Source organism: Malania oleifera, chromosome 7 (assembly GCF_029873635.1).
Source record: "Malania oleifera isolate guangnan ecotype guangnan chromosome 7, ASM2987363v1, whole genome shotgun sequence".
In the NCBI taxonomy this organism is placed as follows: domain Eukaryota; kingdom Viridiplantae; phylum Streptophyta; class Magnoliopsida; order Santalales; family Ximeniaceae; genus Malania; species Malania oleifera.
The window spans coordinates 31,386,427-31,408,933 of record NC_080423.1 but is presented as its reverse complement, the minus strand read 5'-3'; the positions used below and the strand labels follow the sequence as shown (position 1 = coordinate 31,408,933).

Below are 22,507 nucleotides of genomic sequence, written 5' to 3'. Positions count from 1 at the left end.
GTTCTTTAAAGTCTCCCGGTCCCCTTGCACCATACTCATTAGATGACCTGTTGTTTTAGCAACTCTCCGGCTACTAAGGAAGTGGCTGATGAACATTTGCTCCATCCCTTGGAAGGAACCAACAGATCCTGGTCGAAGAGTTCGATACCAGTCTCTGGCGGTACCCTTAAGGGTGGTAGCAAACGCTCGGCACATTATGGCATCAAGAGCCCCTTGCAACTGCATTAACATTTTGAAATTTTCTAGGTGATCAATGGGGTCAGACAAACTTTCGTATCTCTCAAAGGTGGGCATCTTGAATCTACTGGGCAATGGAGCTTCCATGATCTCTTTGCTGAACGGAGACTTCGCGGACTTTAGGGATGTTTTCGCATAGTAGGGCCTGGCTCTGCCCTCCTTCATCATCTTCTCTATGTAATCTATCTTCTTTATTCTTTCCTCGAGCTCGGTGGATCTTTGTTGGTTGACATCCACGCTATTTGCATCTTCTACCTTCTTATTGAGGTGAGTTTTCTCTTCTTTCTCCATTATTTCGTTAGCTTGCTTGTCTGCGCTGGGTTTCTCTTGCAGTTGGGGGAGGACGTGCCCTTCTTGACTCTTCTGTTGTAAGAGTTGGTTGAGCATGTCTTTCATTTCCTTCTAGAAGGCAAGGAACTCCTCCCTACTGACGCCAGATGAGTCGGCGGAGGTCCATTGGATGGATTGGGATGGTTCTTTGGTATCAGGGAAAGAGGTAGAATTGCGTGAGGTGGGCATTGTTTGAATGTTGAAAGTCGAGAGCCAGATAATATCGCCTCCTAAAAGTATCTTCCCACAAACGGCGCCAACTGTTGCGGGGTAAAAAATGGTTGGAATGCTCCTTGACTCTCGTTGACCTGAAATAGGAAGAGAAGAGAGGCTTGGAGGACCCGGGGTGTACTCCGGGGGATCTCTCCGATGCCTAAGTAAGAGGAAAGCTTTTAAGGAGGCTTAATGCAACAGTAGAGTAGTGTCTTATGACTTACCTTTGCCTATACTCAAAATCCCTTCTTATAGGGGCTTGAGTTGACCACTGGTTGGCTCGCACTTATGGCGTGGGGGCGTGAATTGCTCTCCAGCCAAAAGTGCGTGCGCCTATTACTCGGTTATTAAGGGCGTTGGCGTGGATCTCTCCTCCTTTAGGTTGAAGCTAATCACTCGTCAAAAAGTCAGACCTGGAGACAGTATAAGGGCAGGCATTGACCTGCCCTTATTAGCGTGATTTATTATGGGCATATCAATATAAAATATTTTTATAATTTTTAATAAGGTTTGATATTTATATAGGATAGATGTGAAGGACAAATTTTTTTTTTCTATCAATAAATATTACTCTAATTTTTATTTCATTTGTGAATGACAAAAAGTCCGTTATGTAATTATAATGGAAAAAGATTTTATGTCATTGGTTTACTGCACAATTTTTATGTTTGATTCGCAAACTACATATTTTTAAAAATAAATTAATTGTAATATGCTAGTTGTAAATTATTTAAAAACTTATGTTAATATCATAAAATAAATAATAATATCAAAATTCTTATGAGTCAATACTAAATAATAAATAATTCAAAAAAATTATTATAATAATGTCTATTTATTTTTATTAGATACCAAATAAAATAAAATAAAATAAAATAAATAATATTACCCACATTTCAATAATTTTATTACATTTCAATAATTTTTATTACATTTCATTTTATTTGAAGGAATAATCCCCGAATGAAGCCGCAAGATGTTAATGAGTCCGACGTGGTGGTTTCTCAGCCGGGGGAGATGGTTAGGCGAAGAGAGGAGAGTTACTTAAACGGCGCCGTACCCCGTTAAAAATCACCACAAAAATACACAAGGAGATGTAGGCAAATAAATAATGAAGATAATAATAAATGAAAGGAAGGGAGGAAAATGACCTGGACGGCCTCCCCTTCTGGCTTGTCGACGGCCGTCGGCTTCTTTGTCCTTCCGACCAACAGCGGGTCTCCCTATAATTGCCCGCCGGCAATTCCGGCTTGGAGGCGTCGTTTTCTGGATTTCAGAAAACGAGATAGTGTCGACCTCCAATCAGTGACGCTGGCAACTTCCGGCACTACCACTACCACTACCGCTATTGCTGCTGCTGCAGGGGTTAGGGGTTCCTATTATACTAATATGTTCAATGAACACAGCGGGATTAGGGACTGTAGTGTTGGAATTTTGAATTTCAGCAGTAATGGCAACAGTGATATATCGAGGAGGAGGAGGAGGAGGGCCACAGAGTCGAACGTGGAAGTGGAATCGGAATCATCATCCACCACCAATATCGATTGCGTGGGAACTGGCCTCAACGTCGAATGCATGGTCTCTTCTCCGTCGGAAAATGAAGACGAAAGAAGCGAGGATCCTGAAGAAAAGTTTTCGAGTTTATCTTTGGGCAGTCTGTGGTGGGAATGGGCGGTGCTGGTATCGCCTTTCTTCTTCTGGGGAACGGCTATGGTGGCCATGAAGCAAGTGGTGCCTAGAGCCGGCCCCTTCTTTGTGGGCGCATTCCGCCTAATACCTGCCGGGTTCTTCTTGATTGGATATGCTGCCTACCAAGGTAGGAAACTGCCTTCTGGCCTTAACGCTTGGCTTTCCATCACTCTCTTCGCTCTCGTCGATGCTGCTTGTTTTCAGGTGACACTGCGAGGAATTGAGACAATTATTTTCCTTTAAATTTTTTTTGTTCTTTTCATTGAGCCAAGTAACTTCTATTTGCCTAATAATGGATGATGCTTCCAACAGGGGTTTCTTGCCGAAGGTTTACAGAGAACATCTGCTGGTTTGGGCAGCGTATGTTTTTCCACCTCTTTGTTTCTGAAGCCAACTGATGCTACAGCTCATTTGTTATAACTGCAACTTAGAAAATAATTTTTGGTTAATTTTTCTTTCTTTAAAATTTTAAAAGAAAGGTTGGGTTATTTATTTGTTTCTGTTTTCTGTGAGATAAAACATCCCAATTTGGAAGTTTTGTTGTTAAATCAGATTTCATTTCGATTTAAAAAATGATGATCAAGGCTCAAGTCTTAGTAGAAGTAAGGCAAAGATGGTGATGTTTGGATTATATTCACCTTGGAGGTGGGTTGATGGAGGTTGTAATGCTGGTGGTGGCAGCAGCAGCACCATGGTAATGGTGGTGGTTGTTGAGAATTTCACTTGTGAGTTTGTCCCACATTGAGAAAATAGAGTGAATGATGGGAGTTTATATACATGGTTGAGTCCAAAATCCAATAGGTTTTAACTTTTGGGTCAAGTTGGTGCTCAACCATGTGTTTCAAGTTTCCATGAAGGCTCCCCCGGTCTTAACAAATGGTATCAGAGCTGATGGTTCGTAACTCTGAGCGAGCGATATTGTAAAGTCGAGGTGTGAAGCTAAAGCATTTGTCAGAAGTCCTTAGGTAGATCTTGGTTTGGGATTTTGGGTCTACACTCCCCTCTTCAAAAGCCACTCAATATTTTTAAAATTTCTTTTTTAACATGTTGCAAAACTATAATCGCTTACCCTTTGTTTGGGAGCTTGAAATTCAACTATTGGATTTGGATTTGTGTATATTTAGATAAGATGCAAGATGTAGCACAAAAGTGTATTGATTTTCATTCAAATCTGGAAAAATCCAAAGCTGAGGCCCAAATTCATGCTCCCAATGACAAAGAAGACGCTTTTTAGAGTTCCTTTAAGCCTTCAAATCGTACTATGAATTGCCACATCCAAACGCAAGTTTCTGTGTTCCTTGGCAACCCTGATTGCCACTTTCCACCAGTCTAAATTGGCAGCAATCTTGAAGGGCTTGCAATAATCGAACAAATTACGTTTGTGAATACCCAATCACAGAACATTGTTACACAAAAAGACTGCCATATCTATTGTTTCAATTTTTTATTTTATTTTTAAATTGATTCCATTATGAATGTCACATTACAATTAGGCTTTCAAAAACTACTGAGTGACAATCTAATTACACTTCTCAAATCTTTCTATAGAAATTAAACAGATGATTGGCATGGCTGAGTTATTTCATTAGCATTTTCTGGGCGATTTGTGTGAATCTCACCTGTGTTAGAAATATTGCAGGTGATAATTGATTCACAACCTCTGACAGTGGCTATACTTGCGGCCTTGTTCTTTGGTGAGGCGATTGGTTTTGTTGGAGCTGCAGGGCTTGTTCTTGTTGTCATTGGACTTTTACTTCTTGAGGTAGTTTTGTGTAAAGAAACTTTTTCGTATGCTTGTATGTTTAAGCCTTGAAGCTAGGTTACTTGTTTTCTACTAAGACTTCTTTGATCCACTATGGTAGCTTGTCAAAGCTTTTCATTTTTTGTTTCTTAATTTTTGGGGTTTGATATACGTCTTTAATAACTGAAATATCACTAACTGAAAAGTCCATCAAAATGGAGAACAGTGAAAAGTAGTTAGATGAAAGGGGAGAGTTTGGAACTCGCAAGGACCTTCATTAAATCTATGGCTATATCTGTGACAAAACCAAACAAATAAGACAGTTTGAGGTGAACAACAAGGGATAGACCTGCCCTTCGGGTTTTGGGAATGTAGATTTTAATGAATTGGGCTAGGTCATCGCTCCGAAGCGACGCTCCGTGTCGGCGCCCGGGTACGGTGTCAAATATGCGAGGGTTCCTGCATCATTCTGGATGTGAGCAGGTAAAGACGTTAGTTCAGCAAACTAGGATTATATTAGCAACTTGGAATATAGGGACAATTACGGGTAATAGCATGGAAATTGTGGATACAATGATCAGAAGAAGAATTGATATAATTTGCCTTTAAGAAACTAAGTGGGTGGGGGAGAAAGCTAGAGAAATTGATAAATCAAGATTTAAACTTTGGTATACTGGAAAAGAAAAGCATGAGAATGGAGTAGACATTATTATAGATAAAAACTTGAAAGATAGCGTTGTGGATGTAACTATAGTAGGGGATAGAATTATAAAAATCAAGATGGTATTAGGACAAGAGATAATTAATATAATTAGTGCTTATGCTCCTTAAGTCGGCTTAGTAGAAAATCTTAAGAAACAATTTTGGGAAGATATGGATAGTATTATACAAGGCATATTAGGGACTAACAAAATATTTATAGGAGGAGATCTGAATGGACACGTTGGAAGAGATAATAAAAATTATGAGAGGATACATAGAGGATATGAATATGTAGACAGAAATGAGTCTGGGGAGATGATTTTAGTCTTCGTTATGTCATATGATTTTAGTATAATGAATACTTGCTTTAAGAAGAGAGAAGAACACCTAATAACCTTTAAAAGTGGACAAAATAGAAGTCAAATAGATTTTTTTTTTAACTAGGAGGGTAGATCGTTTATCATGCAAGGATTGTAAAGTTATTCTAGGTGAAAGCCTAACCACACAACATAAAGTCTTAGTGTTAAATATATGTATTAAAAAATGGAAGAAAAATGATAAGATAAACCAATTTAAGAGAACTAGATGGTAAAACCTAAAAGGTGAAAATATAATAAAATTTAAAGATAAGATGATCAAAGATGGGGATTGGACCATAGAGGATGGGATTGATACAAATACTCTTAGGAATAGATTAGCTAGCTCTATTAAAAAGATAGAAAAAGAAATTTTAGGTGAATCAAGAGGAAGATTCTCAAATAGTAAAGGAGTTGGTGGTAGGATAAAGATGTACAAAAAATCATAAAAGCAAAAAGAATTTGGTATAAAACGTGGCAAAAATTGTAGAAGCAGAGAAAACTTGAAAAATAAAAGGACGCAAGAAAAGATGCAAAAAAGACCGTTAGTGAAGTTAAATATAGATCATTTAATAGTTTGTATGATAGATTAGGTACAAAAGAAGGGGAAGGAAATATATTTAAACTTGCTAAAGTTAGAAAAAGGAAGAGTAAAGACTTAAGAAATGTAAAATGTATAAAATGTGAGGATGATATTGTCTTGGTTAAGGATGAAAACATTAAAGAAAGATGACGAAGTTACTTTAGTAAGTTGTTTAATGAAAATCAAATAGAAGACTTAAACTTAGAATTGTCAAATGAGAAAAAGACTAAAAATATGAGATTTATTCGCAAAATTAGAGTTAATAAAGTTAAGTTTGCACTAAAAAAAGATGAAAAATAGGAAAGCTATGGGACCAGATAACATCTCAATTGAAGTTTGGAAATGCTTAGGTGATAACAGAATTATATGGTTAACTAATTTATTTAATACAATTGTAAAAACTAAGAAAATGCCAGATGAACAGAGGAAAAACACTTTAATACCTATATACAAAAATGAAGGAGATATTCATAATTGTAATAATTATCGTGGAGTTAAACTTATGAGTCATACGATGAACCTATGGGAAAGGGCAGTTGAACAAAGATTAAGGTTAGAAGCGAAGGTCTCAGAAAATCAATTTGGTTTTATGCCTAGGAGATCTACCACAGAAGCTATTTATCTTTTAAGAAGATCGATGGAAAAGTTTAGGGAAAAGAAGAGGGACTTGCATATGATATTTATTGACCTTGAGAAAGCATATAATAGGATACCTAAGGAAGTGCTATGGTGGGTTTTAGAAAAAAAAAAAGGTGTATGTAGTAGGTATACCGATGTCATTAAGGATATGTACGATGGAGTAATGACTAGTGTAAAGACTATAGATGGAGAAACTAGAAAATTTCCAATCACCATAGGTGTATATCAAGGATCTACTTTGAGTCCTTATCTTTTTGCTTTAGTGATGGACCAATTGACTAAGAGTATTCGAAAGGAGGTTCCGTGGTGTATGTTGTTTGCAGATGATATTGTATTAATTGACGAAATTAAGGATGGAGTAGAGGCTGAGTTAGAATTATGGAGAGAAGCTTTGGAATTTAGAGGCTTCAAGATAAGTAGAAATAAGACATAATATATGAAATGTAATTTTAGTAATGATAGGAGGAATATTGGAGACAAAGTTAAACTTGATGATGAAGAAATAAATAGCACTTGTAGATTGCGATACCTTGGATCTATTATGCAAGTTGAAGGAGAAATTGAAGATGATGTAATGCATAGAGTTAAAGCAGGTTGGGTAAAATGGAGTAGTGCTTCAAGTGTGCTCTGTTATCGTAGAATATCCTTAAAATTGAAAGAGAAGTTTTATAAGACAGCTATAAGACCAGCTATGCTATATGGATCGGAATGTTGGGTGACAAAGAAACATAATATCCAAAATGTAAAAGTTGCCGAGATGAGAATGCTTAGATGGATGAGTAGTATAACATTGAAAGATAAATTAAGGAATGTAACATATTCGTGGTAAGTTAGGTGTAACTTCTATAGAAGATAAGATAAGGGAGGGACGATTCAGATGGTTTGGACACTTGCAACATAGACCACATAGTACACTTGTGAGGAAGAGTGACTTAGTTACTGTGGGAGGCAGTAGAAGGGGTAGGGGTAGACCTAAAATAACTTGGGAGGAGATAGTGAGTAAGGATTTAATATCCTTGAATCTATCAATAAAAATGGTCCATGATCGCATAAATTGGCGGAAAAGGATTCATATTGCCGACTCCACCTAGTGGGACTAAGGCTTGGTTTTGTTGTTGTTGTTGTAGATTTTAGTGAATTGGATTCAGACCTTGGAGTAGAGAGACTAAAAGCTTGGATTTTCATATTTGCGTATGTTGCAGAGAATTAAATGAAATTAGATGTATGAAAGTTCTTGGTGACAAATGACAACTAGGCTCACTGTATTGATTATAGAATATTTTGGATTTTGGAGTGTGTGCCATTGCGATGAATTTTGTAAGGAAAACTTCATTGTGTACATTAAAGAAATTTCAATATTTTCAGCAGGGCCACCCGATCATGACATTGTCATTGTTTGACTAGAAATGTTTGAGAAACAAGGAAATAAGAATCAACCTATATGCATGACATGACATTATTGATAATGATTTTCCTTTCATTTTTTTGTCAACTTGTGGTGAAAATTTGACTGCCAAAGTTCATGCCCTTGTGCATTCTTTTTCTAAGACATCTATTGAAATGAACTTGCATTTTGCATGATTAAGAGTATAAAAAATTTTTAGGTCGTGGAATTCCATCTTTCGAAAGAAATAATTGGTTGGCTTAGACTTAAGAGGTCTGTTGTCCTTGACACATATTTGAGTGAGCTCATCTTAGTATAAGGACTAAATTTTTTTGGAAAATTATTTGTGGTGGTTCAAAAATCTTTTCTGCAGTATTGTTATTGGCAAAAAAAAAAATTTATTAGCAAAATTTACATTTCTAACTGTTTGTGCTTGGTATTAGACTCATTAGGCTTAAAAAAAAAAAAAAGATTTTTAAAAATCAAGATAGACTATTATATAACTCTTGGAAGGTTTTTATAATCCTCGCTTGGGATGTTTTTATAGGTTTACAAATTGGTGCATAGCGGCCATTATCTAACGGTAGTCTATGTTGGTGGCTTTTGAGACTGTTATAGGATATTATCTCGGAGGTCCTCTAATTCACAACCATAACGCCATTACAGTTTGTTACGGTGTAAAACAATTGTGATTGACTGAAATTGGTTTTTGAGTCCTTTGTTTTTGCATTTTCCCTCTCTTTTACCTTTATTGAAGTTGAGAAACTCAATTTTAATTTGGTTTATTTTAGTTAGTAATTTTTTTACCAAAAAAAAATCTTTTTTGGGTTTATTTTCCTTGACATTTAGCGTGCGTCTTTTAATAACCAGCATTCAAAAACCCCAACTTTTTCTCTCATTGAATTACATATGTTTGTATTCTTGGTTCTTTCAATTTTTTTGTTTTGGTGTTTTTCTTACACATAATTTGGAGACAAAAAAAAAAAAAAATTCTATTGCTTTGCATTTTTGTTTTTGTTTAATGTATGTATATTTTATGTTTTAATTTTTGGATGGCAAAAAATTCCATTCAAGACTTAAAAAAAGAACAAAAGATGACATATATTTCTTTATGTTTACGGTTACTTACATACTTCACTTATAATCAATAAGGTGATGAAAACTAGCAAATGCATGCTTTTTCTCGCCTAGTGTCATAGGCCGAATATTTCACACCTTTGTGAATGGACCGTGTGGCGGTAGCTAGAGCCCTCTTGTTTAACTAGTCAGCCTAGCATTTATCATAATTCATCAACAAAACACTTTCATTGTCATTCAAGCAAATATCAGCGGAAGCAATAAGCAACTTATGAAAGCAATGACACTTAAACAGTAAACATTGAAGCAACGCAATTCATTATTAACACCTCCGTTAACAATGTGTGTCTAGTGAGGGAGACAAGTAGGCTAAACACGTTGACAATAGCTAGTGAATTTTATAAGCTGATGAACACTCACCTTTGCCTAAAGAGCTTTCTATGCTATTTCACTTTGGCACTAGGAAACATCAATATGATCGAGGAGTCATACTCCCCTTTTTAGCCTAGGAAAAAAAATATCTCTGAAAAATAACCTTATACAAGTATTTACATGATGGAAACTCATCCCAAACCCTTGAGACAAGTGGTCCACTGGCAAGCATAATGCCCTGAACAAGCTTGGCTTGTGACGCTCCCCCACTTATGTGGTCGATGTCCTCGTAGACTTTGACACTAGGTACACTTCAAATTTGTCCATGAATGGTTGCATATCTTCTGCAAAAACCCAACTGATTTCTTTGTCGCCAAGCCCTTACCACTTCACTAAGAACTCCTGCCACTTCTTCCTTAAGGATGTGAACTCTTTGTCAGTAAGGATGTCTTCAACTTCTCCTTTTTCTGGTTGCACTGTCTTCAATTCTACTCTGGTTGACTAACTTTTTCTTGGATCTTCGGTGTTGGCGTTGAACGGGTTGAGGCAGTTGACGTGAAACACATGATGCACTTTCATTCAGGCCAGAGGGTCAATTCTGTAAGAGGCCTTCCCGACTTTGGCCAAGATGGAGACTGGTCCTTTATATTTACGAAATAGTCTCCTATCTTGTCCCTGTAGTAACCTGATTTGTTTATTTTGGCCTTCCAAGGCTTAAATCTTGTTTTGATGATAACAAGTAAGATGAACTTAATATATTTGGTTAAGTGATGATATTTCAGAACTCAAGAATGGTAAAATGCTCATAAGGATGATTCAAAGCTTATTTTAAAAAAAAGATGATCAAATGAAGCTTAAAGAGTCAAAGCATGGATTTAAAAGATGACCTAATAAAGCTTGAAGATTATGAGAACATGGATGTTAAAGAGGACTTGCCAAAAATCTTAAAGAATATTAAAGCTTGAAGACAAGATGGAACCAAAGGAAGACAAAGCAAAGACAGCTCAAAGAAAGGCAAGCATGAAGACTTAAGTGTTAGAATGTCAAAAGTCATAAGAAGTCTTTATGTAAGTACTTTGTATTTGAATATCTTGTGAAATATTTTTGAAGCTCTTCTAGGGTTAATTATAAACTTAGAGACCTTATTTTGAACCCCAGAAATTTTTTTATAAGAAATAAAAACAAGAGAGCAAAAAGGATTCTTTGGAGATTGTGACCAAGAAAATCCCAATTAATGTGATCAAAAGCCTTCTCTATGTCAAGGTTATAGATCGCCCCATTTTCTTGCCCTTGCTATAGGCATCCAAAGCTTCATTGGCAATAAGGGTTGAATCCATGATCTGCCTGGTGGAGGTTGGTCAAGGTGAAGGACTGTCTTGACTACCCTTGGAGGTTAAAAGGAAATTTGGATTAGGTTATTAGGGAAGGAAGACTCCAATATGGTCTTGTACCCTCATGAAAGAAGTGGGAGCGTCTTGGGGACCACTAGCATGAGAATTCTTTGATTTCATCAATGTCAATATTCTCATTAATCTGCTTCCCTCTGGAGGTCTTTCACATGGTCAAATTCCAGGGAGACTCCCTCCTTTTGAGAATCGATAGGTTCCTAGTCTTCACAGGTTGGGAAGAGCATTCGCCATTTCCTAAGACTTGTCAGAACCTTCTCCCTAGGCCTATCTCTTGCCACTTCCCCTTCCTCCTTGATATGGGAGGTATTAAGTGGGGGTCAACCCAGGATAAAGCAAGCTTTGTAGCTGGGTCAAAAATAAAGGAACTAAAGGAAAATTTGAAATGGTGACATAAGAGTTGCTTCGGGAACATTCAGATGAAAAAGACTGTGATCCTTGATAGTATAAGGAACTGGCTGATAAGGAACTTGATCAAGGCCTCAATGTCAAGAGTGAGGCAAGAAGATTCTTGCTTAGAAAATAGCTTGCTGATGTTTTTTAAATGGAAGTTTTCTCTCCATCTTTGTCTTCTTGAGACTCATATTCATGATCGGATTGCCCAGAAGAGTCCTCAGTGTGCAAGGAAAGATCCTACAGGGCAGGGAGCTCTGGACTTGCTCTAGCTGGGGTCCTAAATCTAATCAGGATTTTAGGAAAATGGCACCACTTTGGACTTCAAAGTATGAAAATAAATTGTAAGCATTGGTGACATGAGGGCCCAGGGGAAGAGGCCTAAGAGGGAAGGGAGGCCGAAAAAGAACTCACCAGTCTCAGTGGTAGCAGAACCTAACTCCAGGCCTATTCTAAAATCTTTGAAACTTGAAAAAAGCTTTGGGATTAAGTGAGCCTGGCTCATAAGGATTTGAAACTTGAACATTGGTGGTCAGGTCCCTGCTATTCTGCCTCACAACATGTGCAGAGGAGCGTGAGACCTCACTCATCATCTCTGTCCTTTGCGAGTGAACCTTCAGCGGTCCATGAGCCTTAGAGAGTTTCCGCAGTGTGGACACAAGCACATCCCCCATTTATGAAATGGGGTCAAGGTTGAAATTGAGGCAGCTTTAGGAGAGGGAGGATTCTGACCAAGGCCTATTGCGAGAAAGAAGTCTCTTTCTTCACTGCAGTGACCTTGGTCCACATCTGGGGAGGAGATTTTGCACCATCCCATCACATTGAAACCGACAAATTTCCTCCCAACTTACGGCATTAACCTCTGTTAGGGCAAGAAACTTGCCGAACCTTCTAACTTTAAGCTGGAGCAACAAGGTTTTATCCATGTTCCTCATGCAATGAACCCAAGGAGAGGATAGAGTACTCTCCTTTGCATGTAACCAGAAGTCCTCCCATGCAGCAAGGAATCACTGAATCTCATCCAGCACCAGGAAATCTGTGAGCAAGGTCGAAGGGCTTCCTCTCAACAATCACATTTTGGGCAAAAGTTGATGGCAGATGAGAGAATTTCTTCTCCCTTTGGGCAGAAGTTGTTCTCCAGCACTCACTTACCAGAGTTGATGACCAACGAGGAATATTAAGGTACTTTTCTATTGCATTCTTTCTGGTAAGTTGCCTTTAGAAATTCAACTGAATGCAACTCAACCTTTCTCGTAATATCCTCATTTAGGCAAGTAAAAAACCTAGGGACTATGGTACGCATCCTCAACAATATTACTCCTAAGCAAAAGTCTGTTATAAGTGTTCTGTATAACTAGCTATAATAGTTGTTTGTATATGGTTCAATAGCTCACCAAACAATTCTTTCTTATAGGAAAGAGGAAAGCTTTTTTCTTTTAGCCTTTGTCTCTTCACTTCCCACTGGGTAACAGGAGTTCATGCAACCACTGGAGGGTCTTCTAAATGTTTGCCTGTACTTAACTTGAGAGGACTGAACCCAGTATACTTCTCTTCAAGCCTTTTGGTGATTTGGTTTAAAAAGTTTGCTAAAACTTAAACTTGAGAGGATTGTATCTCAGTTACTTCTCTCCAAACCTTTTGAGAATTTGGTTTTAGTGTCAAATTGAGCTGTTAATTACAGCTGTTGATCTATATTGTGCATTGCATGAGTCACCAATACTAAATATTTTTCTTGGTTCCGGGTCTGATTTTCCAATATTTTTTTAGCTTAATTGAAGTTGCCTGCCTTGCAAATCTCCAGTGTTCCTGGTTAAAAATGTTTATTCCTTTGTTCTATTATTTAACTTTTTGTTTTCTCCCAAATATTTCGTTTCCCCTCAGCCCTTCCACTTAAACTACGTATAAGAATCCATCCACCACATTCAGTACTAAATTTTGTGTTTCTATGCCCTAATCTCCTAGCATCGGTACTGGTTTTTGAACTGAATTATTTTAGTTTTACCTCACAGTAGGCTTGCATTACTCTTCGCCATCCATTGTTTCCAGTGTGCAATCTCCTGAAATGTAATGGATCTTGCTCCTTAAATGACAAATACTGCCAAACTCCTTTGTGGCACCCCCAACCCTGCGCCTTATAAACTCTTCAAAGGAGAAGGGGAAAAAAAGACAAAAGAAAAGAAAAACCTTAGTTTCTTCATCTAGGGGTAAGCAGGTAATTCCTAGGGGCATGGGAATATTCCTCTATAGGATTGTGATTTTTCTAATGAGTGCCAAGGCACTGGTTAAGGGGCTATTTTAAGGAAAATTATTGCATTTATTGTTGTTGTTGACCTTGAAATATGGTGATGTTTCCTGCACTGAATGAAGAATACTTCTTGAAATAGTAATGTTAAAATGTGCCCTAAAATGGAATGAAGAATATTTCTTGGAACAGCATGACCCATGGAATTCTTGTATTAATGCATTTTTCTTCTAAAATGGAATTGAATAGTTTCATGACTTTTTGGCTGCTATGGAGAGCAAATATGATTTTATTGCCTTGCTGCTTTGTGTATGATGAGGAGGTATTCTCTGTAGGTACCTGCACTTTCTTTGAAGGAGAATAATTTTTCACTGTGGGGAAGCGGGGAGTGGTGGATGCTTCTTGCAGCTCAGAGCATGGCCATTGGGACAGTCATGGTCCGCTGGGTTTCTAAGTACTCTGATCCTGTTATGGCAACTGGATGGGTGGGTTGTACTGACTTGCTTAATTGTTAACTTCCTAGGAGTCTGATAATTTTGGTTGGAATTGATGATTAACACTTGAAAAAATTTGATGGGCCATATATTTAGCCTTATTATTTCCTTATCTTATACTGGCACATAAACTAGAACTCTGATTCTGAAGTAATAGGACATGTGAGTATAACCATCAGATATAACATGTTTTGGACCTTCCATTTCTGCATTGTTTCCAGAATTGTGAGCAAAAGTGTAGGCAGTGGGATACTAATGCAGGTTCTTCTTCTATTTCAGCACATGGTTATTGGTGGTTTACCTCTTGTGGCAGTCTCCTTAGTTAACCATGATCCTGCCCTTAGTGGGAGTTTTAAGGAGCTTACAGTGGGTGATTTTTCAGCACTCCTTTATACTTCCATTCTTGGAAGTGCTGTCAGCTATGGGGTATTTTTCTACAATGCAACTAGAGGTTGGCTTTTTTCCTTCAATCCTCCACATTAATATCATCTATATCATACCATTTGTGTTTTTATGGTCTGTTCAATTCAAGGTGGATGTACTACTGACAATCTGGATGACATTAATGTATGGTTTTCCCTGTGGTATTGTGCAGACTTAGGTTCTCGTGAAACTATACATTTTTCTGAGTATTATCTTATCATTTTTGAATTTTTTTTTCCTCCCGAGGACTGATCCATTGCTTGTGCATTTCAGGTAGCCTCACAAAGCTCAGCTCTCTCACTTTTCTAACCCCAATGTTTGCCTCATTTTTTGGGTAAGATCATCTAATATTGACAATAATTATGAAAAGAAAGAAAAAAACTGTTCACAGTGGCATATTTAGGAATTATTTCTATAAAAAAAATTGCTCTACCTCACACCATGGTTCTATTTGGGTAACTTTTAAATTGACTTACATGCCTAACAACTCATGTCACGTTCTTTTCATTGATTGTATTTATTATGATTTACAAAAGAGCTCATACAGAAGTTACCCAACTTCTTTTTTTGGAAGTAGTATCTGTTACAACTAACGAAGCAAAAGTTATTGACAAATTTTGACTTTTGGAGTCAAAAGTAAAGGATTCAAAATTTAAACTTCTACTCAAGACTCGTTTTTCACACTTTTCATAATGCATTATGCCATGAGTAGTCAATAGGTCATCCTTAGAGAAAGTAAGATGCATGACCTATGTATGTTACACTTGTTTGGATAATATATTTTCTAGTTGTAAAGATATCAAAACAACCTCAAAGATCACCAATCAGTATTTACTTTGAAGTTAATATCAATTGACTACCTTGGATAATTGAACCCCAAAACTTTTATTCTCTTTAGAGAATGATGACCGAACTAAAGGTGAATAGTCTGTAGCTTTATGACTTATTTGTGTAGGGTGAGCATCCAAGCCACATTATGCTTTAATTTACAAACATAAATATATCTACCCATGTCATGTCTACACACTTTGGACTCTGCATTTTTTGTTGTCTTAACATTCCATCTTGTTGTCCATGCTCATAGATCGTAGATTTCTTGAAGCGCAGATGAATTTCATCTCATCTTGATAGGTCACCTAAAAAAGAGGAACAAAATAAAGAACATTCTAACTTCCTTTTCATCTTGAGCACAGGTTTCTATATCTTGGTGAGACCTTCTCCCCCTTGCAATTAGTTGGAGCCTTTGTCACAGTGGTTGCGATCTACATGGTTAATTATGAGAATAGTCCGGAATGAAGAATTTCTGATTCTTGATGAAATTGCATACTTAATGTGGGTTTATCTAGAGCTAAAGAACATAATGTTTTGCAGAAGTGCATGCTTAAGGTGGCTTCTAGTCCTAACCTTTCAGGCTCCAGTTCTCGACCTTAGATGATGGAAGCACGCATCCGTTGGAGGGAACAAAAATTTGGCGTTGTTGGAGGGTAACTGCCCAAGTTATTAGTAGTTTTAATTGGTTTGAGAAAAAAAAACGAGAGTGATACCCTCTTCCCTATGCCAGGACACATAGCAGCAGGCATACTTGGTGTACATAAACATGTGAAGTTCTGGATTACTAAGAGAAAACAAGAGTTACTGACATTGTATATGTGATTTATGATTCCACAATTACTTTTCAATTTGTATGTATGAATCTGTTTGTTGAAATCCTGAGTATCCGTGGGAATAGTGAGTAAATTAGGAAAGTGAGTAAAAGTAGAAGATTGTATATTATTCTATAGGGAGATTGTTTCCTTATTTAGAATATTTGATTGTATTATATATTGTAAGATTAGGATGTACATAATTCAGAATTCAAGAAATACAGAAATTGAATTCCGTTTACATGGTATTAGAGTTAGGGTTTCTCAACCTTAACTATGGCTAGTGGCACCGTCAACAGTAGAGGGTCGACCTCTTCTGAAAATGTCGACGGCAACTCAAAGGCCACATTCGTTGGGGGTTCGAATTGGGTAGACAACACAACCTTTCCACTCTCAGTGGAGAAATTAAACGGAAAAATTTTTTGTGAGTGGGCTCAATCCATAAAATTGGTTATTGAAGGAAATAGGAGGCTAGGTTATCTTACCGGTGAATGGAGGAAACCAGACTCTACCGACGTTGTAGCCTTGCAAAAATGGAGGTCCGAAAACTCCATGGTCATCGCTTAGCTTGTCAACTTGATGCAATTGTCGATCGGGAAAATCTACTTTTTCTTGCCAACGACAAAGGACGTCTGGGACGCCGTTCATGAGACATATTCCAACCTTGAGAGTTACTTGCAGATCTTCGAGATCAAGACCCAATTGTGGCAGATGAGGCAAGGTGAGAGAGGCGTTACTGTGTATTTCATGGAGATGACTCATCTTTGGCAGGAGCTCGATTTGAGCATTGAAGAGGTATGGGAGTGTTCGGCGATAGCGCACGATACAAAAAACGACTAAAAAACGAACGGGTCTTTGAGTTCTTGGTCGGCCTCAACCGAGATCTAAATGACATACGGGGAAGAATCCTTGGTCGACGACCTCTGCCATCAACCCGAGAGGTGTTCGCCGAAGTAAGGAGGGAGGAGAGCCGACGACGTGTGATGTTGAGGCCATAAGCGGATTGTTTCGGGCCTGAAATACCATCCCTAAATTTGAATGGGCTTGACGTCTCGGACTTAACTTCAAAAAGCCCTGTAGGATCTAAGAAAAAGTCACAAAGAGGAAAATTATGGTGCGAGCACTGTCGTAAGCCACATCATTCAAAAGATACCTGTTGGGAGATTCATGGAAGGCCTACAAACTGGAAGCCGAGACAATATCAAAAAAATCGTGGCTATCAGGCTACTACTGATACTTCAACTGATGGGTCACAAGGTGAGAAAAACAATAATACCACTCTGAGTGGTGTATTCAGTCCTGAGTAGTTGGATAAGCTATATAAAATGTTTTCCTTAATTCAAACATCGGGTCAGTCTTCCATTGGTTCTTTAGCTCACCGAGGTAATTTTTTGTCAGCCATAAATATTATATCCCATTACAAATCACCATAGATAATTGACTCGGGTGCATATGATCATATGACTAATTTTTATTATTTGTTCTCATCCTATTCACTATATGCTGGAAATCTGAAAGTTAAAATTGCAGATGGATCTCTCTCACCAGTTGCTGGCAAAAGAACTATTCACATATCTGATTCTATAACTTTAAAATTTGTCCTACATGTCCCCAAATTATCTTGCAACTTGTTATCCATTAGCCAGTTAACAAAAGACTCCAATTGCTCTGCTAAATTTGTTTCATCTCACTGTATTTTCCAAGACCTATCATCGGGGAAGTCGATTGGCAGTGCTAAGGCGTATGAAGGACTTTACTACTTTGAGTAGGCAAGAACGAGTGAATAATGTAATACTGTAATTTGTGATTCTGCATCTATTTCTAGAGATATTGACCTTTTGTTATGACACTCTAGGATGGGGCACCCAAATTTTCAATATTTAAAACGTTTATTTCCTTCTATTTGTTCAAATAAAACATCTTCTGATTTTTAATGTGAAGTGTGTGAGCTTGCAAAACACCAGCGTACTTCTTTCTCAACATCCACATACAAACTATCTTGCCCATTTACTATGATTCGTAGTGATTTGTGGGGCCCCTCATGATCCCCCAATTGCACCCATACGAAATGGTTTGTTACTTTTATTGATGATCATACTCGTATTTGTTGGGTTTACTTGTTGAAAGATAAAACTGAAGTCCGTTTCATTTTTGTTAGTTTTCACTTCATGATTCAAACACAATTCCAAACTGGCATTCAAATTTTACGTACTGATAATGGTACGAAATATTTTAATGATATTCTAGGAAATTATCTTCAAGAAAATGGGATTGTTCACTAGTGTTCTTGTGTGGATACCCCTCAACAAAATGGGGTCACTGAACGAAAAAGCAAACATATACTTGAATTAGCTCGGGCATTGATGTTCACTACAAATATGAAAATCTATTTTTGGGGGAGATGCTATCTTAACAGCTACACATCTCATTAATTGAATGCCGAGTCAAGTTCTTTCCTTAGCCACTCCTCTCTAGAAATTCTAGGAGCATTTTCCTACCCCTTGACTCCACTCTAGTCTCCCTCTGAAAATCTTTGGATGTACTGCATTTGTTCATATTCATGCTCACAATCGGGATAAATTGGAACCTCGTTCCGTTAAATGCATCTTTATTGGTTACTCTTCTACCCAGAAAGGTTACAAATGTTATGACCCTGTCTAAAAAAAAAAAAAGTTTGTTAGCCTTGATGTCACGTTCTTTGAAACCACTCCTTATTTCCAAAAGCCCTCTCTTCAGGGGGAGAAGTGGAGTGAAGATCGGTTCTTTGATTTCTTTACTACTGACTCTGTGCCATCTATTGCATCTCCCATTGCTTCATTCCCTGACCCATCTACTGAGTCTCCCATTGTATCATTTCCTGACCTGTCATACACAAAAGATCACTTAACCTCAGGGGGAGATCCAGAAAAGCAAAACGACACAGAAATACTTGTTTACTCAAGAAATCCGAACACAAAGAGCAGGGTGAATCTCATACCTGAGGCACCAAGAGCATTGGAACCGATGATAGCTCCGAGCAACCGTGAGTCCACACCCAATCCCAATCTGGTAATAGATAGTCAAGAGCTCCCTTCCGATAAGCCTGTACCTGATGACATCAATTTACCCATTGCAGTTAAAAAATAAACCAGGTCGTGTACTCAATATCCCTAGTCTAAATACATGTCTTATAAAAGTTTGTTTACAAGATATCATGCTTTTACCTCTAACCTTGACATGATGAAAATTCCAAAGAATATTTAGGAAGCCCTGGAAATTCCTGAAATGGTGGGAGGCTGTCATGGAGGTATTGTGGGCTCTGGAGAAAAATGGAACTTGGGACGTAATGAATTTGTCGAAAGGGAAGAAGCTAGTTGGTTGAAAATGAGTCTTCACAGTGAAATATAAAGCTGATGGGACAGTTGAACGATATAAATCCAAACTCGTTGCAAAACGATTTACACAAACTTATGGCATCGACTACACAAAGACATTTGCACCAGTGGCAAACTTGAATACAGTTCGAGTCCTCTTGTCCTTGGCAGCCAACTTAGATTGGCCACTACAGCAACTCGACATTGAGAATGCATTTCTAAATGGCGAGTTAGAAGAAGAAGTCTACATGATGATACCACCAGGTTTTTGTTAGAAAGGTAAAGAAAAAAGAGTATGTAAACTCAAGAAGTCCTTGTATGGACTCAAGTAATCTCCTAGAGCTTGGTTCGACAGATTTGTAAAAGTAATAAAGAACCAAGGATATTGACAAGGGCAATCAGATCACACTCTATTCTTCCAACAGTCTGAAAGTTGTAAGAGAACGATTCTGATAGTGTATGTTGATGATATAATCCTAACTGGAGATGATACAATAGAGACAGAAAGATTAAAAAAAGTCCTAGCTACTGAGTTTGAAATTAAAGACTTGGGACAAATGCGGTATTTCTTGGACATAGAAGTTGCTAGATCAAAAAAGGGTATTAGTGTCTCTCAGCCATAGTATATCACTGATCTCCTAACCGAAACTAGCATGCTTGGATGCAAACCTAGTGAAACCTCGATTGAAGCAGTAAAGAAGGTTAAAGACTGCGGAATACCAGTTGAAAAGGAGAGGTATTAGAGATTGGTTGGTAAGCTAATCTACCTATCACATACTAGACTCGATATTGCATTTGTGGTAAGTGTGCTAAGCCAACACATGCATTCACCAAAAAAGGATCATCTAGATGCTGTGTATAAGATCCTTAGATATCTCAAGGGCTCTCTGGGCAAAGGACTCTTCTTTAAGAAATGTGAAAGTAAGGAAGTAGAAATTTTTACAGATGCAGATTGGGCAGGATCAATGGAAGATAGAAGGCCTACCATTGGATATTGCACCTTCGTATGGGGAAATTTGGTAACTTGGAGAAGGAAAAAACAAAATATAGTGGTTCGAAGTAGTGCTGAAGCTAAATTCAGGATGATTTCTCAATGAATATGTGAAGAACTGTGGTTACGGAAACTCTTGGAAGAGCTATAGATTTCGATGAAATTTCCTATCAAACTCTATTGTGACAACAAAGCAGCCATCAGTATCTCAGTCCTGTTCAACATGATAGGACTAAACATGTGGAAGTGGACTTACATTTTATCAAAGAGAAGTGTTGGCCTTATAAAGCTTAACATCCTATTTTGATGCTAACAAACAAATGAAACTTAACATATTTGATTGAGTGATGATATTTCAGATCTCATATATGTGAAAGCAAGGTTACGTACTCACATGGATCAAATAAAGCTTATATTTCAAAGGAACATGATCATATGAAGCTTAAAGAATACTTAAAGGAATGGATGATATATTAAAGTTTGACGACTATGAGAGGATGAACTTGATATGAAAGCTTGAAGAAATGATAGACTTAAAGCATGGATATGCATGAAGACTTCAAGAGATGAAAGATTTAGAATCTTAAGGAAATTTCATGTAAGTACTTCAAGTAAATTCAATATGGATGCATGAAGCTCTCAGGATTAATTACTTGGACCTAAATACCTTTTAACATACTTGGAAAATATTTGTATAAGGTCAGAAGTTGTTTCAAAAAGGTTAAAATTGTTTTTGGAATGAAAAACACTAAAATGTGATTTTTCCAAATTCTGTTAATTTTTCTACAGCAGTATTAATGAGCATTTTTCTCTATTAAAAACTCATTATTTTAAAAAGTGTTCAACATGAAAGTTGTAGGATTTTCTCTTAACTTTCTTTTGACACCAAGAAAGTTAAATTTGGAGTTATATAAAAAAAGTTATGACCAAAATACAGAAGGGGGGTCAAAGTTGTCAGCAACACAGTAAAGTTGTCTGGTTGGCTGACCAGAATGAACTGTGTTCAGTCAGCCGACTGACCAGTTAATAGAACTGATTTTTAGGAGACAGAAAGCACCCAGTCGCGTGTCCAGTCGGCTGACCTTGTATAAACAACCTCTCAGTCGCCTGGTCAGCCAACTGACCCTACGAAAATTTAAATTTTGACCTCCAATGGGAAAATTCTAAAAATTAGTTTTTAAAATCTAAATGTTATGAAAACTTGGGGAATACTCCAAGTCACTTGGGGATCAAGTAACTTACTTTTTTAAGTCTATAAATAAGCCTCAAAGATCATTGAATGAACTAAGAACCAAGAACAAAATCAACACTCAATACTCACTCAATTGTTCTCATCATTCAAAGTCTCTCAAGCTCACATATTGTGCACGAATTCAACTGAGTTTTTTTTTTTTTTTTTTCCACCGGAATTGTGCTACAAATTCTAAATCTTTCAATCATTGAAATAATTAATCGGTGATATACTTCCTTGAGCTTTAAGTTAAAATTTCATATTGTTATTTACTTTGAAGTATATTAGTTTGTAAATTGTACTAATCAGCTCTTTGTGTGAGCACTCTTTGTATACATCTATTGGTTGTATCTTTTGTAGTTCTTGGACGGTTCGAGGTGTTCAGATCGTTGGCTAAGTAAAGGGATATTGCTTAGAGAGGCGGACTCTAGCCTAATTAAGGAGTGTCCGAACGAGGGGACATCGTTTGGAAAGGCGGGCTCTAGCCTGCTGAAGGAGTGTGTAAAGGTTTTGTTCCGCCCGGTAAAGGAACTACAATAGTGGAACCCTTTGGTGGTTTACCAAGGGCGAGGACGTAGGCTGTATTAAAGCCGAATCTTGTAAAATCTTGTGTTCCTCTCTCTTTCCTTTACTCTTTACTTTCAGTACATATACAATTGCGTGGATGGTTTAATTGATAAACATACAAACTACGTAATTTGGAAGTTAAATAAACTTTAGGTTCAATTTTGATTTTGGATTGCAGAAACCGAAAGGGAGTATGTTGGTTAAACCTTACTTTGCGGAAACCATATGGGAGTACGTTACTTGGTTAAACACCCAAAGATAAATTTATCAAGAGTTTATTTAAATTCTAAATATTTGGAAAGAGTGATTGGATTTTATATTGAACATCATATTGAAGAAGCAAGTTCATTAATATAGGGTTTGATTCAAATTCACTATAGGGTTGCAAACTAAACAAAAATTGAAATTTAAATTGTTTAAAGTTTGATATTGATTGGAGTG

At 37.3% G+C, this 22,507-nt stretch overlaps 1 protein-coding gene across 8 annotated transcripts; it reads left to right on the top strand.

The window, feature by feature from the left end:
- The first annotated feature begins 1,858 nt into the window (after window positions 1-1,858).
- LOC131159911 (WAT1-related protein At3g02690, chloroplastic) lies at window positions 1,859-22,231 on the top strand. 8 transcript variants are annotated; one of them, XM_058115134.1, is made up of 7 exons: window positions 1,859-2,673; window positions 2,782-2,829; window positions 4,109-4,231; window positions 13,700-13,849; window positions 14,138-14,309; window positions 14,555-14,615; window positions 21,860-22,231. In XM_058115134.1, the coding sequence occupies exons 1-7, from the start codon at window positions 1,927-1,929 to the stop codon at window positions 21,894-21,896; spliced, it is 1,338 nt and encodes a 445-aa protein (XP_057971117.1). In that variant the 5' UTR covers window positions 1,859-1,926; the 3' UTR covers window positions 21,897-22,231. The 8 variants fall into 8 exon arrangements, with proteins under 8 accessions (XP_057971117.1, XP_057971116.1, XP_057971115.1 ...); XM_058115133.1 differs by lacking the exon at window positions 21,860-22,231 and adding an exon at window positions 15,653-15,988; XM_058115132.1 differs by lacking the exon at window positions 21,860-22,231 and adding an exon at window positions 15,475-15,988.
- The last annotated feature ends 276 nt before the right edge of the window (window positions 22,232-22,507 follow it).